This window comes from Culex pipiens, chromosome 3 (genome assembly GCF_016801865.2).
Source record: "Culex pipiens pallens isolate TS chromosome 3, TS_CPP_V2, whole genome shotgun sequence".
NCBI lineage: Eukaryota > Metazoa > Arthropoda > Insecta > Diptera > Culicidae > Culex > Culex pipiens.
Window position 1 is genome coordinate 14,354,954 of NC_068939.1, and position 16,915 is coordinate 14,371,868.

General features: G+C 33.8%; 1 protein-coding gene across 5 annotated transcripts in view; it reads left to right on the forward strand.

Moving 5' to 3' along the window:
• Positions 1-9,115, forward strand: part of LOC120429766 (14-3-3 protein zeta) — a 28,701-nt gene extending 19,586 nt beyond the window's left edge. For 3 of the 5 annotated variants that reach the window (XM_039594817.2, XM_039594819.2, XM_039594820.2), the window contains exons 2-7: positions 1,420-1,548; positions 1,616-1,729; positions 1,809-1,935; positions 5,389-5,512; positions 5,667-5,830; positions 8,669-9,115. In XM_039594817.2, coding sequence (XP_039450751.1) covers positions 1,487-1,548; positions 1,616-1,729; positions 1,809-1,935; positions 5,389-5,512; positions 5,667-5,830; positions 8,669-8,824 — 747 coding nt within the window. In that variant the 5' untranslated portion in view covers positions 1,420-1,486 and the 3' untranslated portion in view covers positions 8,825-9,115. Of the gene's footprint in view, positions 1-1,236; positions 1,351-1,419; positions 1,549-1,615; positions 1,730-1,808; positions 1,936-5,388; positions 5,513-5,666; positions 5,831-6,144; positions 6,309-8,668 lie in introns of those variants that run through there. The other 2 variants (XM_039594818.2, XM_039594821.2) reach the window with 2 other exon arrangements.
• The last annotated feature ends 7,800 nt before the right edge of the window (positions 9,116-16,915 follow it).

The window sequence follows — 16,915 nt, forward strand, 5'->3', positions numbered from 1 at the left end:
ACATTAGTGAAATTTTTCGATCTTTTCGAAAACAATATTTAAAAAATTTCAATTTTTTTTTTTGAGATCGGAAAATTTGACAAATGTTTTTTTTCAGTTTTGGATCTGAAAAACAATATTAAAATTTAATGAAAATTATGAGTTTGATAGTTTTCCCTTTGCCATTTTTTTAGTTCAAACTTTGGTCGTGTTTTTTTTTCTTTTACTCCCTAGAATTTATGTCAAAATAGTCTATGATTGGCAAGAGATTATTGGTTATTTAAAAGGCCCAATGCTAACAGAAAAAAAAAAAAAACAAAAAATAATTGAGGTTTATACAAATTAAAAAACTGCAATTGGGTACTAAAGCCTTATGTCAATTTTTATGTACAACGGTAAAAAACACGATTAAAAACCATTTCTGATAACTTTTTTTCATTTTAACGCAAAAAAAAATGGCAAGACAACATTTTTTCGATGGATCAACTATGGTCCCCTTGGAACGAGCTGTCAAGTAGAAGCTTTTCTGTCAAGAAGGACCGCGAGGTTAATTTTTCAAAATTGATTTAAAAATCCATTTTAAACTCTTTGTGGTCGTACAAAGGGTCATTGTATTCAGAAAAATAAGCTTTATCGCTGTAAACAATAATATCAGCAATCTAAGCTTCATTTTAGGACCCAATTGAAAAATAAATAATATTAAATGTGTTAGACACAAGATTGAGTACTGAAGAGTTTATTATGCTTGATGAAATTTCGTAGATGATTTAAACTGTAGGCTGTAGAGCACACAAGCTTGAAAAAAATTCAAAAAAAAATTATAGGTTTCTTATTTTGAATTATTTTTTTTACATTTTTTCGATTATTTAAAAGAAAATAAAATAAAATATTCAAAAATATAAATTAGACTGTGTTCATAAAACTTAGTCCACAAGTCATCACCCTAAATCACCCAGAATTGACGTCAATGGCCCGGCACATGTACACACATACATAACGTGGAAGCGCTTGCCAGACATTTTATTGTAGCCGATCCAAAATGTGACAAATCTGGTCAGAATGGTGCGCTCGTCCAAAATCCGCAGCGTGTGCGACTGCATTCTCCTGGCAAACTTGGTTTCAAATAGAATATAAAATATAGATCAAAGCCCCTCGTCCGTCGCTTGACACAGAGCAGGCCACGAAAAGTATCGAACCATCCGCGGACGAAACGGCACACGTCACAAGACGTCACATAACACACACACGCTCGCCGGCCCCGATGGTCACGAGAACATAAGAACCACGCTCCAGTTTGTGCCGTTGCCAGGTTCGGGGGGTCAACTATCGATTTTTGTTCCAAGTCGTCCCGCCGTCGTCGCCGATATCTTTGTAGACCAACGCGCTGAAGATCTTCAACGGTTACTAACTGGGATTTTTTCTCTCTACTTTTTATTGCAGAATCTACCCAGCATCAGCAGCTCGTCGCTAAGCTAAAACCACCAGCACCACAACCAGCAGCATCAAAATGTCTACCGTCGACAAGGAGGAGTTGGTCCAGAAGGCTAAACTGGCCGAACAGTCGGAACGGTGAGTCGCTTTGAAGAAGCTTTCTGAAAATTATGTTCTAATTTCAAAATCACTCTTTTCAATCCAGATATGACGACATGGCACAAGCGATGAAATCAGTGACAGAAACCGGAGTAGAACTATCAAACGAAGAACGAAACCTGCTATCTGTCGCCTACAAGAACGTCGTCGGTGCGCGAAGGTAAACCTGCGGTTGCGGTCAACACCTGAGCCGAACTCTAACTCTGTGTGCGACTTTGTTTTCCCTTCCCATTTTACAGATCGTCATGGCGAGTAATATCGTCGATTGAGCAAAAGACCGAATCCTCTGCCCGCAAACAGCAACTGGCCCGGGAGTACAGAGAACGAGTCGAGAAGGAGCTTAGGGAAATCTGCTACGAAGTGCTGGTGAGTGATGCTTTGTTGTTCTGGGGATAACTACAACGAATGCAAACTGTTACTTCAGAGCAAATCAAAACATTTAGTAATCACTTTGACAAATTGCTAAAAATAACTTAAATTTTTTTTTAATAATGTGCGCAAATTTCGCAAGTTACTCTTACTTGCCGTATTGTTCGCGGCAGCTGCTCAAAAATATAGATCATATTTTGCATATTTTGACAGAAAAAATATTATTCAATGTAACAACACCTGAACAACATTTTCTGCAGCATTTATTTCCTGTGGGTGTATCCAAAATATCTGTTTTACATGTTCGCAATATTTATAAAACACGTTTACAAATCATCCCAATGTCTTTGAGTTATTTGTAACTTGATAGTTGTGCGTTTATTAATAACGATAACCTGTTAGTTTACAACTCTGGCGTTTTTTTTTTTTTTTTTTGAAAAGGTCCAATAAACCAAATTTTCAGGTTTTGCTTTTTGGGTGTTTTTGAAACCGCCTTGAGTCAGGAGTGTTAAAAAATACCCAAAAAGTAAAAACTGAAAATTTAGTTTATTGGACCTTTAAAAAAAAACTTCAAAACTTTTTTCAGGCCAAGTAGGGGAAATATACCCATTTTAATCACTCTAAGCCGTTCGACCAATTCTCAGCACTTTTGAAGTTTGCCGCTACTAAATCAACATTTTTAGATGCATCAACAATGGAGAGTTGCTTGCTCACTTTTATTTGAGCTATGTGTTACTTTGGAACAGTCAAAAACACTTTATGAAAGCTGTAATTCACGATCAAAGTGTTGATAGGCCGATAATAGAAATAGGCTGAGAAATGGTATATTTCCCCTAACTGTAGGAAGAATATAATCGATGCAAATGTCTGGAGTTTTTTTTGAAAAGGTCCGATGAACAAAATTTTCATTTTTTGCTTTTTGGGTGTTTTTGAATACCCCTGACTCAAGGCGGTTCTAAAAACACCCAAAAAGCAAAAATTTGAAATTTTGTTTATAGGACCTTTTCAAAAAAAAACTCCAGATGTGTTTCGCGGACGAAATACTTTAGATAAATTTCCAAATATTGCTCTAAAAGAAAATTTCTGCCGGGCTGTACTATAAAAATTTATGTAAAAATTATTTTTTTTTTTGTTAGAATTAGAATTAGAAAAAAGTATTAAACTTTTTTTCAACATCTAAAAGCTTTAATATCTAATATCTAAAGCAGGTATTAGACTATGACAAACAAACAAACTCGCACTTTTTGACAGTTTGCCAGCATTGTTTGTTTGTGTGCATTTGTTTGCAAGTACGTCAGCCTGCATACATTTTGCATTGCATGCAAATTTGCCAAACACAAAAAATTGCGAGTTTGTTTGCTTGTCATAGTCTAATACCTCCTTAAGAAAACTTGTCAATAGGACGTAACCTTGGGCGTTTTTAAGCTAGTTTACTTTTAATTCAATGTAGCTTTAAAATTTACTTTAAAAATAGTAGTTTTTGTAACATTATCAAACTTGGCTCAGCGTAGGTTAACTAATACGACAATTGCTGAAAAAATCAAGTTTTGCAAACAATTTTTTGATGCAATTCCCAAAAACATCCTTAAAATAGAATTTTTAAAGTAAAACAACTGTAATTCCATGCTTTATGCTGGCGTCCATGCGTGAAAATGAAGAAAAAGGGAATGTAGACAGATTTTGTGCCAGAAAAATTATGAAATAATTATTTCCAATAAAAATGAGTAAATTTACACCTTTTTATGGGAATCAAGGAGGTAATATTCAACCATCAAATTTTTCAACCTTATAAAATGAAACTTCTCTGACTGTGTGTTGAGATTCAGTTTCATATTTTAACGACAAAGGCATTTTTTACATCTATGTGTTCTGTATTCGGTTTAAGTATTACCTAAACAAGATTTCTTTGAAAGAAAATTTCTTGTTGAAAAAAATGATTTTAGAAAAGTTTATAAAATGATGAAACTTTAAAAAAAAAACTTTGAAAAATGTTTGCAACGACCTTAATTGAAGAGATGTATTTTTTTTTGTATGGGTGATCTTTATTTTACGGAGTTTTGAAAATTTAAATTGTGTCCGTGGTTTTATTGTTCTGAAACATATATTTTTCGTTAAATGTTGAACTTTTTACACAAATTTTACATAACCTTGGGTGTGAATTTAAAAATTCGCCAAAAAAATTTCTAGCAGTGTTTGATCAACAAAAAGCATAGGAAAAGAAAATTCTTATGTTTTTAATATGAGTCAGGCCAATCAGGACCCTTTCAACTAACTAATTAACTAACACCTTCAAAATTTCCTTAACAAATGTGGGTACAATAAGAATATATCTAAAAAAAAAATTTAATGGAAAAAATACTTGTAATGTAGGTTGTAATCTCTTGTAGGTACATATAACGTTTATTTATGCATTTTTAATAAATAGAAGCAGCATATTATGATTTTTTGGACCATAGATCGGAAAAAGACGCAAAGCTTAATAAAAAGATTTTTTCATAAAATCATAGCAAAACTGTAAAAATGATAAAATATTTAGCTTGAAGTTTTTTTTTCCAAATTTGGCTTAAAATTTGAAATTTCGTTCTTATTTTACCTTAATTAGTACTAGCCTATGTGACTTTAAAAATGTTACGGAAAAAGGGTTCTATAAAAAACATTTTTTGCTTTTAAGGTGTTTTTGATTACCCCTGACTCAAGGCGGTTCTAGAAACACCCAAAAAGAAAAAAGAAAAAATATATATAGGGCATTTAAAAAAAACTTAAGAAGCGTTCTTTTGGATGAAACTATAATGCAAAAAATCAAATAAGGAACTAGACAAATTGAAAAAAAAAAACAAAACGGGCGTTATACTATCACAAAGGCGTCATCCATAAAGTATGTCACGCTCAAGGTAGGTGGGGGGGAGGGGGGTCTGAGCAAGTGTGACATTGTATGTTATAAGTATAGGAAAAGCGTGACAAAGGAAGGGAGGGGGGGGGGGGGGTACATTTTGGCTGATTTTAGCGTGACGTACTTTATGGATGAAGCCTAAATAAAATTTAAAAAATGCTTGTATAAAATTAAAAATGGGTGTAAAAACATTAACCAAGGAGAGCCTTAGAAAATTTTTCCAGTGAGTGCAAAAATATATGTTTAAAATAAAGATAAAAATATTGGGCATTTGAGTCAACTGCGTTACGTAATTTTTGAATGGCACCAAATTATTTTTAAGACGCCAATGAATCTAAATGTTTCGGAAAAAGTATTTTTTTTTAAAAAAAAAAGGTCCTATAAACAACATTCTCATTTTATGCTTTTTGGGTGTTTTTGAATACTCCTGACTCAAGGCGGTTCTAGAAACAAAAATTAAAATAATGTTTACAGGACCTTTAAAAAAAACTCTAGAAGTGTTCTTTGAGTCTAAACTAAACTTTGTGACTAAATTTTCGATTTTATTTTTCATTTTGCAGGGTCTCCTGGACAAATTCTTGATCCCCAAAGCGAGTAATCCAGAAAGCAAGGTGTTTTACCTCAAAATGAAGGGAGATTACTACAGATACCTAGCCGAGGTAGCCACAGGAGAAACCCGCAACAGTAAGTATTTGTTTCTGCTTTGTTACGATCTGAAACAAGAATATTTCAGACACAAAAATACGATCATATTCTAATCACCAACTTCCCTTCTTCCCAAAACCAACAACAACAAAAAACTCTTTCTCTCGCGTTACACCGTAACCACCCTTTGCAGCTGTAGTAGACGATTCCCAAGCCGCTTACCAGGATGCCTTTGAGATTAGTAAAGGCAAAATGCAGCCAACACACCCCATCCGATTGGGTCTCGCGCTCAATTTCTCTGTCTTCTATTACGAGATCCTAAACTCGCCAGACAAAGCCTGCCAGCTGGCGAAACAGGTCACTACCCAAGTTTCTTTCTATGATTAGTACTTTTTTTTGTTTAGTTTATTGTAATCTTCTTTTTTGCACTTTTTTCAAAGAAGAGAAATTAATCGAAATGAAGTTGAAATGTACACATGATCACAAATTTGAAGAGAGAAAGCGGTGCTGTCCTCCAAAGTTGTTTTCCCCCTTCGCCAACGTTTCCGCCTCCTCGGGTCGGGTGGTCTTCCCCAGGGTCTCTTAAATCACACCCCCCACTTTTGTGTTGTCGTTGACCTACTATCACTCTTACCCTCTATTTTTTCTCTCTTGTATTTTCCCCTTTCAAGCCGTGGTTGAGGATTCGCAGAAATCGTACCAGGAAGCGTTCGATATCGCAAAGTCGAAAATGCAACCAACCCACCCCATTCGGTTAGGTCTCGCGCTCAACTTTTCCGTGTTTTACTATGAAATTATTAACTCACCGGCCCGGGCTTGTCATTTGGCTAAGCAGGTTATAAACCGAATTCTCCGTTTGTTGCTACCCCCCGTTCCCTCTTGTTTGTTTGATCGTTACGTTTTTTAATGTCCTTGCCTTCCAGAATGTGTAGCACTAACACTCTACCGCGAAATGAGCACAAAAGGACGTGCTTTTTGTGGTTCCTAACATTCCCGACTAACTCTTGACTCGTTTCGTACTGACCTTTGTCGTTGAAATGCATCGTTATTTGAGACTGCATAGCTTGACTTATCTTTTACTAACATTGCGCTGCTGTTAAAAAATAACAAACGAAAAATTTAATTATGTCTTAAACAAAAAAAATCATTTTATTACAAAATGTATGTGTTTATGATAAAATTATCTCAAATTTCAATCCTGTGTAATGAGTCAAAGTATGTTTTTTGTATTAGGTAAGGCGGAGTTTACAGCTGTCAAACAATTTCCATGCAAATTTTACCAGATTTTTTCTGTAGGATTGTTTTTGACGAACTGGATCCAAAAACATTTTTTTTTTTTGAAAAAAGTCAGGATTTTTCCAATAGGTCCTGTAAACATAAAAAAGACAATCGGTTATAGAACCTTTAAAAAAACTGTAAAAATGTTTTTAGACGCGATTTTCAATCCAGCTTGGCATGTTAAGGGATCATCCACAAACCACGTGGACACTTTTTTGAAATCTAAAAAAAATAGCCTTTTAAAATCTAAATATTTTGTATCGTTATCCTTATCGTTATTCTGATAATTTTATCGACGATAATGGGCAATAACTTATATTTAATATATTTCTAAAATTGAATAAAACCAACCAAATTATATTGAATGTTCAAGCTTCCTCTTAGTAAATATTTTTTTTTTTTTGATAATATGGTAAGTTTCAAAGAATAAATACTAAAAAAAACACCGTATTGTTTTTTAAAGTACTAAAATTTTTATTTTTATGAGTATCAAGCGATTCAACATTTTGCATGCATGTTCACTGTTTTAGAGATTTCTGAATGAAATATTCAAATTCTCACAAAGTACCGTATTTTCTCGAAAATACTCATTTCTTATAATTCGCAATATGGGTATCAAACGATTCGAAATTTTGCATGTTTTTTAACTGTTTTAGAGTTTTTTGAATGAACAATCAGGTAAAATTTCACTTCATTTGATATATTGCAAATCATCAAAATTTTAGTACTTTCAAAAAAATACGTTTTTTTTTTGAAAATTTGAGTTTTTCATTCAAAAAACTCTAAAAAAGTGAAAATGAATTTCGAATCCCATATTGCGAATTATAAAAATTGGAGTGTTTTCGAGAAAATATGGTATTTTGTGATTTTTTTAGTATTGAACTTTGAAACTTACCATATTATCAAAAAAATATTTACTAAGAGGAAGCTTGAAAATTTAACATAATTTGGTTGGTTTTAGTCAATTTTAGAAATATATTAAATATAAGTTATCGTCCGTTATCGTCGATAAAATTATCGCCGATAGAATTATCGGAATAACGATAACGATAGTTTATCGTTATCGTCCCGACGATAACGATAACCATTATCGTTAGACGATAATATTATCGACGATAATATTATCGGCGATAATTCGATCGATTAACAACCTTGATATTTTGATAGTGAGTGATGGTTTGACGTTTAATCTGTGAATGTATTAGTGAGATATCTCGTAAGAGAGAGAAAGAAGGAGAGAGAGAGAGAGAGTGAGAGAGAGTGAGAGACATATCTCGAGTTTTTTTTGATTAGGTCCTATAAACATATGAAAGACAATAGTTTATCGGTCCTTTTAAAAAAAACTCTGGATATGTAGTTTTTTTTTTCGATTTTCTCTCTCAGTGAGTGCTCAGATCTATTTTCTTTATTCTTTAAACATTTTGTTAAGACAAAAGATCACAAATAAATATAACAAATTTGAATGCAATTTTATAACTAATTCTCGCCCGTTTTATGTATTATTGGCACTAATTCTACTAATCGTATTGCGCTTGTCTCTGAAATCCAAAAAACGGAAAATTCTCCGTAAAATCGCCGATACTAACAAACCGCCCGACCCTCAATGGAATGCTGAAGCCGATGTTTTTGTTCCTTTTGGAAAAAAATCCAAAACCCACCGAATGAATGTAACATTACAAAGAAATCGTACAAACTCTTCAAAATTGTGACATGTTGTGTATTTTCTTATTTATTTCGATTATTTTCAGTTTCTTTTTATTTTGCATTTTTATGTAAAGAATAATAACAAATTCTTTATTTAGCTTATCGATTTCAATTAACTTTTTTTAAGTTTATTTTTTTTTCACCCAAGGAATTCTTGATATTAATATTCTCTTTTTCTTTCTTCATTCAAAATGCCGCCCGGGACGCATGCAGGCGTTCGATGACGCGATCGCCGAGCTGGACACGCTGAACGAGGATTCCTACAAAGACTCCACCCTGATCATGCAATTGCTGAGGGACAACCTCACCCTGTGGACGTCGGACACCCAGGGCGACGGAGACGAACCACAGGAGGGTGGCGATAATTAACCAAACTAAAATTAATGAGAAACAAAAAAACACACACACTTAAATATAATAGAAATTCCTTTTGACTAATTAATTACAAAAACAAAAAGAAAAACAAGACAGAAAACAACAGCAGCAGCAACAACAGCAACATCAGCGAGCGGAAGGCAAAACCAACAGCAGCAGAAGCAGAAGCAAAACAAATGCAGAAAATCATTTCTTTAAGAAATCGCTAACACACAGACACACAGCAACACAAACACACACACACTCAGACAGACACATTTTCTTTGTGAATAAAAAAAAACAAAACCAAAACAAAACGCTCTTGCAACAGCAGCAGCAGCAGCAGCAAAAGGAGACAAAAAAGAAAAAGAGAGAAAGAGAAACAAAAAGTACATGTTTGTATGTATGTTCTATTTATCCCCTCGTTCCCGAATAATCGTTTCCATTTGGGAAACATCCGAACTACAAAGAGAAAACAAAAGGAGTAAAAGAGAGAGAGAGAGAGAAAGAAGAAGCAGAAGTCTCTTAGTCTCTTCGTTACAAACATTGTGCATTGTGTATAGTTTGAAACTTTGCGGAAATTTTGTTACTTTTTTTTTGTTTTTTATATTTTATATAATCGCGAAGGGGCCTTTACGCGGGCTCTCGAGCAAACTTTTATCACTTTTGTTTCTTTTCTTTTTCTTTCTTTTCTTTTTTTGGAACACAAACAAGTCTCTCAATCTCGGAGACTTGCGACGGCAGCGACTTGAGTTACTCTCTCTTTTGTCCGGTTTACATTGCAAAGAAACACGTGGCGCGCCAGGGCAGGTTCGTTTATTCCGTCACGTGGACGTTTTTTTTCTTTTTTCGTTGTTTTCGAGTTGGAATTTCGCCTTATTTTTTTCGAATTACCGTGCTGGCGCTCGCAAAAGTGATTCGGCTTTTGCTTGCGCTGCAGAGAGAAATGTGTTTTACTCAGAACATTCGTTCCCGTGTAACGTGAAAAAGAAAAGAAAAATAAAAAAACACCGAATTGTATTATTCTATGCCTCTGTGTCACCCCCTAATACGAAAAATAAACTAAGAGAAAAACAAAAACGTAAAAAAAACAAACACTTCTATAAATGTACACACACAGATCCCAGAATTGAAGTTTTTTGTGATTCATCTTGGTGCGAACGCCCCCTCGCCGGAAAAGGTCAGTTGGGGCCGTCCAGAGAGGGCGCTTCGCGCGAAAATTTTCCAACTTTTTTAACCACGGAAAAAAAAACAAAGATTAAACTTAACTGTTGTGGCAGAGAATGTGTGTCCTGTTGTCACACGTCTATTTGAGAACAACTAAAGAAAATCAGAAGGAAGAACTAACATCGCCGACGAGAACTAAGGAAAGAACAGAACATCGTTCGCAAACAAAAACAACATCATATGGAAATTATTACTCTAAAAACAAAACAAGAACAAGAACATCAGCAGAAAAATAAAACAAGAACAAGCGCATAATGTAAGAGGTAATGTTTTTATTAAAAGGCAGAAAATTTAAAAAAATATCCTAACTTTTCTGACAAGGAAAGAAAACTTGGCTGAGAATGCTTGAGAGAGCTCCACGTTCTGTGAAAATCAAGAATTGTAACAAGGAACATTTTTTAATTTAATGGCGTTCACAAACACACAGAAACTCACGATTTTTCATGTATTATAACAACAAAGTATGGAAAAAACAGCTAAATAAAATGGAACAACATTAACTGTCCGATAACTGGAAAAAAAGAAACAAAGAGTCTTGCTTGTTGTCCACCTCCTCCACCAATTCAACCCAAAAAATAGGTCGAATTTCTTCCTACTCCACCCGTTTGTGCATTTTTCAGACCCTTTTCAAATACTAGTCGCGATCCAGCGGATTTATTGGCGTGTGTGCGTGACCTCGCAATGGAATGCAACGCACACGAAACCGTCGCACACACTCGCAGGCTGGGGCTTGTTAAGCCCCGCCTACTCCTCCTACTCCGTTTGCCACAAGGAATTGTTTTTCAGCCATTGGACGTCAGAAGGCGGTTATTTTGTACGGTGTCACAAATACACACTCGCAGCTTTTATTTACAAAAAAATAGTTTTATTTGTTCCCTTTGTTTATACCTCCATATTAACCACGCCCACTCGAGCGAGAGAGAAAATCTTTGTTTTCATAATTCGCTATGTTGAAAACAAACCAAGCTCAACTCACTCACTCACATACAAACACACACACACACAAACAATCAGTGCTACCAGTTTGCAGCAAACAAACAATAACAATACAGAGAGAAAACTATTACTAAACACTACACAGCCGTGCTCTATTTATTTATTTACGATTTCGCATTATAAACGCAAGCGTTTTGAAGTATAAAACAACAAAGACGAGAATCATACTAAAAGCAGAAATCCAAAGCTCTTGAAAAAAATGGAAAGCTAGCAAAACAAAAAATGCAAAAGAACAGCAGCCCAGAATCACACTCAAAAAGAACCAGCAGTAAATGTAATGAACTAAAAAATAAATAATTGAGAAAAAGAATCAAAAAAAATTAACACATCTTCGTTTTTCGGTAATATCGCTGTTTCCATTCATTGGTTGTACCATATTAAGCAAAAAAAGAGGTATTGTATTTAAAAGAAATTAAACCGCTCTTAACTGAGAATAAAAACCTTAAATAAAGAGACTAAAAACCGAAACACAGGGGGCGTTTTAGTGCGAGCTTGCATGGGTGCCGATGAGATTTTTAGAAAGTAATTGGTAAGTATTTATGTTTTCAAATTTGTCGTAATTGCGTTTTGTTGCGTCGATTTTGTACCAAATTTAGTGGAAGACGTCATTTTGTACTACTTTCCTCAATTAATCTTATGGCTTGTAAAGATCCTAAAAATATGGTGTCAAACTTGAGATATTTAACTAAAATCCTAGCAATGTTGCCACTCTTCATATAAAACTATATGCCAAATTAAAGATGCATGTTGTCGACGCATTATTCATTTGAATAAAAAAATATCAATAACAAGCACATGTTCGGAAAAGATCCTAACAACTTTTAATTTTTATGCAAAAATGGATATTGCAAGCAGTGTTATTTCAACAGTATGTGTTATTGAAATGGCATGAATTTGGTAATTACCGTCTGTCCGGATACGCCAAATCGACCATAAGTAAGGAAACTTTTAATGCTTCATTTGAATATTTAACCATCAATTGGTTGTTTAACTAAGTTTATTAACTTTGAATAAATGCATATAAATTTTAGTTTAGCTAAATAATAAGTTCTAATTTTGATCAAAAGTTCACCAGAAAATGATTTTTCTATACAATATCAATTTTTATTTAAAATAACATGAATATTATTTTTCCAAATTTACTAAGGTACTAAGCTGGGTGCTGAATAGTGGTGCGCAAAACGGCCTAACTTTTAAAATGTGTGGCTTTTGGAACCTGGAGTTGAAGTCAAGAAATCTTAAGAAAGTTGAAGGAGCGATCGTCATTTTTTTATAATTATGAATGGAAGTTGTTTATGGAGTCGATGCGGTTGTATCTATCCAGAAGCTGTCTTTATTGTTTGATTCCGTTTGAAAACCTACTGGTTTAGTGACAATCTTCTCTGTTTGTTGGATCAGCTTCGCTAGAATTAGCGATGTTTTATCGCTGGACCAGGAAGAGCTGCAGGAATCCAAAATCAGCCAGAATTTATCTGCGACATCGCAGAATGACACTCTCGCCGCAGTTCTTCGTCACCCCTTAAAAAAAGAAAAACCTCTTCTAACCAATCGAAACTTGAAAACACACACAATTTTCCAGCAAAAATGTAAAAAATAGACAAAATAAAACACATAGTACTGATTATTAAACAGCATATTTACCAGTAATAAAAAAGTCATGCTTGTGCTTGAACAGCCTCCAACTTTGTAGATGTAAACAAAGTGGGATCATTCGAAAATCACGTTACGCATTCTCTCTATAGAGCTTTATGACGTTTCGCGTACGCACACTAGCGCACCATTTGATTTTGCTGGCCGGACAAAATTTAACCTCACTTTTTTTCGTGTACGTACACGCAATACATACGCACGTAGATTACTCTATTCATCACCCAGGTACTAAGAGCCTAACATTTTAGAAGGCACATCACTTTTGTGAACAAGAGTGCATCCCTTTCACTCAAATGACAGTTTACATCAGGTGTGAGAAGGATACACTCTTGTTTACGAAAGTTATGTGTCCTAATGTAATGGAAGGCACGACTTGTTCTACTGGAAATGGCTATAAATTTTAAGATGTTTTTGAATTCTTTTTCAATGGCATTTAAAACTTGTAAATAAGAACTGAATAGTACAAAGAATCCTATTATGCAGTTTCCCAGTTTGAACTTATTTTACTGAGTTAATCATGACACTTTAAAATCCTTTTATCAATCTTTTCAAAATTATAGTAAACTAACTATTAAAACTTTTTAGGTTTTTAGAACACTTCTCTACCAAGCTCAAAATGATTCCATACACAGAAAAAAGTTGAATTTTGGAAGGTTGAAAATTAGGTTGGTTGAAATTTGTGATTATTTTTTAGATGGGAAATTAGGCAAAAAGCTTTTAACAAAAATATGAATAATCAATTTTAATGTTTTTCAAACTCACGGGATTTGTTCACAATTCGCATGACTTTTACATGTGAAAATTGTGTTAAAACCTCAAATATTGAAATAAAAAAAGATGTTAGGTTATTTTTCCACCAAAATGAGTCATGGACAGTGCCGAACCTAGGGGTTGGCGCGATTGGCGACCGCCAATATTTCTACTGAAGTGTTTTTGAAAGTTCATACTTAACGGTGCACATCAACCAGAGCTTTTGCACCCAGATTTTTGTTACAGACATTTTAGTATCTTCAAAATTACGGCTACTATCAAAATATTTTTTTATTCAACACCTAAAGTACAGTCCACAAAGTAATTTACAACAAAATTTGACTATTTTGACAATCGCGTTGTTGCAGGATTGGGTCCGTAAGTTTGACAATGTTGGAATAAGAAGACAACAACTTCCATCGTTGCTGTGCACCCTTAATGCTAAATTTATTTTTTCATCAAAGAAGGGGCGCTCAAGTGGCAGAAAGTTAAAGGAGTTCTAGAAGAGCTTCTCAAAAAAAATACACGTTAAAGTTTGGACCGTTGTATGATGAAGTTTAGGTCATACCGTCCAGACTAAAAAAATGTTAAACTATATGTTATTTTCACGTTAATTTGGCTGTGAATCACAATCAGCCAAATTGTGAAAAAATATGGTCATATTTTGAGCTTCTTTGAAACAGGAATTATATTAACATTAAAACATATACCTGGCTTTTGAAATTTTTACATTCTCGAGTTAAAAAAATGGCCTTTGAAATATTTGCAGCTCGATTTCCCCTTTCATAATTTACTTCGTGCATTGAAATTTGCATACTCCTTTTCAAAATACTAGAGTTTTGAAATTTGTAACTGCTGTAAACTTTCACCAATAAGACCAACATTATTTGTTCAAGAATTATTTTTTTTTTTCAGAGCACATGAATTTGTCAGTTTTAGCTTAACCGGTGTTGTTTACTTTTTAAATCGTCTAAAAAGCTTTGGTAATGAAAAAAATCAAAAAATGAGTAAAAAACAAAATTTTATCAAGGTTTGTATAGTTTTGCGCAAAGAATATTTTTCTAGAATATAAAATTTAATTTTACGAATTAAAAATAAACAAATAAATACTGATGAAAATAAAAATCAATGCAAAACATAATTAAAAATATGCTCAAATATCGTATGGGCAAATCACTCAAAATGAATAAAAAAAATATCTTTATATTTTTTTTTTACTTTTTTTCTAACAAAAACAAATTCATCAATACTTAGAAATTTTGGAAACTTATGATTGCAAAACAACTGGACAGGTGTATAATGCATTTTAAAACACTTTTTTCATTCAAATGTTGAAACCGTGGCCTGTAATTAATTTTTTTTAACTTTTTTATTTTTTTGGTCAGAGTCGAGGGACATAAACTTCAAAAAATATTTGCAAAGGCCTAAATTGATTTTGACGAAATTTTGTTCTGCCGCTGCATGTTGAAAAATTATACTTCGATGCCGGTGTGCTCTTTTGAACTAAGCTTGCTGGGATTCCTATCTAGATAGAACAAGAGAGCACACGGGCATCGAATTATTATTTTTTCAATTTTGAAGAAGGATTTTTTTCTTTTTTCGTTGTAATTAACGAAATGAAATCCAAAGCCAAATCAGCTAATTATTTTACGAATCCGGGAAAGTTCTAGATCAGATCAAATTATGCAGGCTTAAAAATATAAAATTAGCTAACAAGTTATAGCAAAATTTATCATGATTGAGCATTTAATTCTGTGCATTTATCTTAAAAATAAATTAAAAAAAAAACAAAAACCTGCTATCATTATCGATTTTATGAAATCTGAGAAAATATTCAGCCAACTTAACTTCTATAATAAATTTTCAATTCAACCTATCTCATATTATTTGAAAAATAAAACATAAAATAACTGTGTTTCTGAATTTAACCATATTAAGGTCTCCAATTGCAATTATAAAATCAAAACTCATATTGAAGCAAACATTGAAAGTTAATATCAATTTATCAAAATGCTTGTAAATTTGGGAAGGGCGCCAAATTCATGCTTCGCCAAGGGTGCAGTGGACCCAAGGTACGGCTCTGGTCATGGACCAACTTACCACTTTATGTGATTCCTGAGATATCGCAGTTTGAAATTGAGGGTTTTCACAATTTTCACAAAATTCAAGCTTGACCAGAAAGATTTTGATTATAATTTTGCTATTTTGCACTGTGTTGATGTTCTTACATGCCAGACTCGATTACTCCAAATTAGTCAAATTCAAGTGGTGGATTCCCTTAAACAGTACAAAGCGAATTCATTCATTTGGATTTTGCTACTTAAAACGTCCGCTAATTGAAATACTCGCCAATTTAAAATGAAAAAATAACACTCAAATTCCGAAAACAAAAAACTTATGCTAACATTCCACCCAAATTGTTCAACTATTTCCGAGCACGTGGTTTCAATGTAATTGACATCTGTTAGTTATTCCAATTAGTAGAATCTGATCCGCTAATATGAATTTAGCTAATTCAATCTGTATACATAATAAATATACTGAATACACTATCTAGGATTACATTTCCCTAAATTTATAACGTTTTGTGGTTCATATTTGAATAAGACAACGTATATTGATTTGATTATCCGTTTTTACTTTGGATAATCGAGTTTGAACTGTACTTCCTAAAACTGTATTTCAAGAAAACATTGAAATGCAACACAAACACATTAAATTATTGAACCAGTTTTTGTTCGTGCTGTGAATCCCAAAATGTTTATTTCATAGTCCTCATCGTCAAAAATCAAGCAATAACCCGAAGCCGTTGTGTAATTATACGCAAAAACCTGTCCAAACAGCAGCTCTCAACTGAATGATTCATTCCCTGTTCGAAAACTTGTAAAATTGCACGTTCCTCGGACGCAGCAAAAGAAACCTCAACGAATGTTGGCCCCAGAGGTGCATCGGCACGGCACGGGTGCTGCTCTTGTTCTTCTAAGACTTAAAAACACCGTGTTTTTAATCAAAGTACGCGCACGGGCACTGTGTCAGAACTTTGGCTGTACGTGCAAATGTCAATTTTTTTTCTGGTTTCAATTTTGTGCAGTGAAAAAATGTGGAAAATGAGGCTTAATTGAACCGTACAGTGGAAAATTCATCAGTTATCCGTGTGTGGAACATTTATAAAATATCCGGAATAGCTGCCAAGTGAGCTAAGTTAAGAAATTCGGATGTTTGAGGACCATTTTTATGGAAACCCGTTTTTTGCATAGTCTTTGGCCTTTTGAACCTGTGCTGTGGGATTTCCATATTAGGAAACAACCAATCGTGCGCTTTACTAGCAAATCTATCCATTTCATTGTTGTTTAAGGTGAGTTTTAATTTAATATTTTATTGTTTGTTGAAGATCTCAGATTGAGCTTCAGCGCTACACCAGTTCGTGAAAAGAACTGGCCTAGCTCAAAATATAAGTGATCATTTAAAAAAACATGTACAATT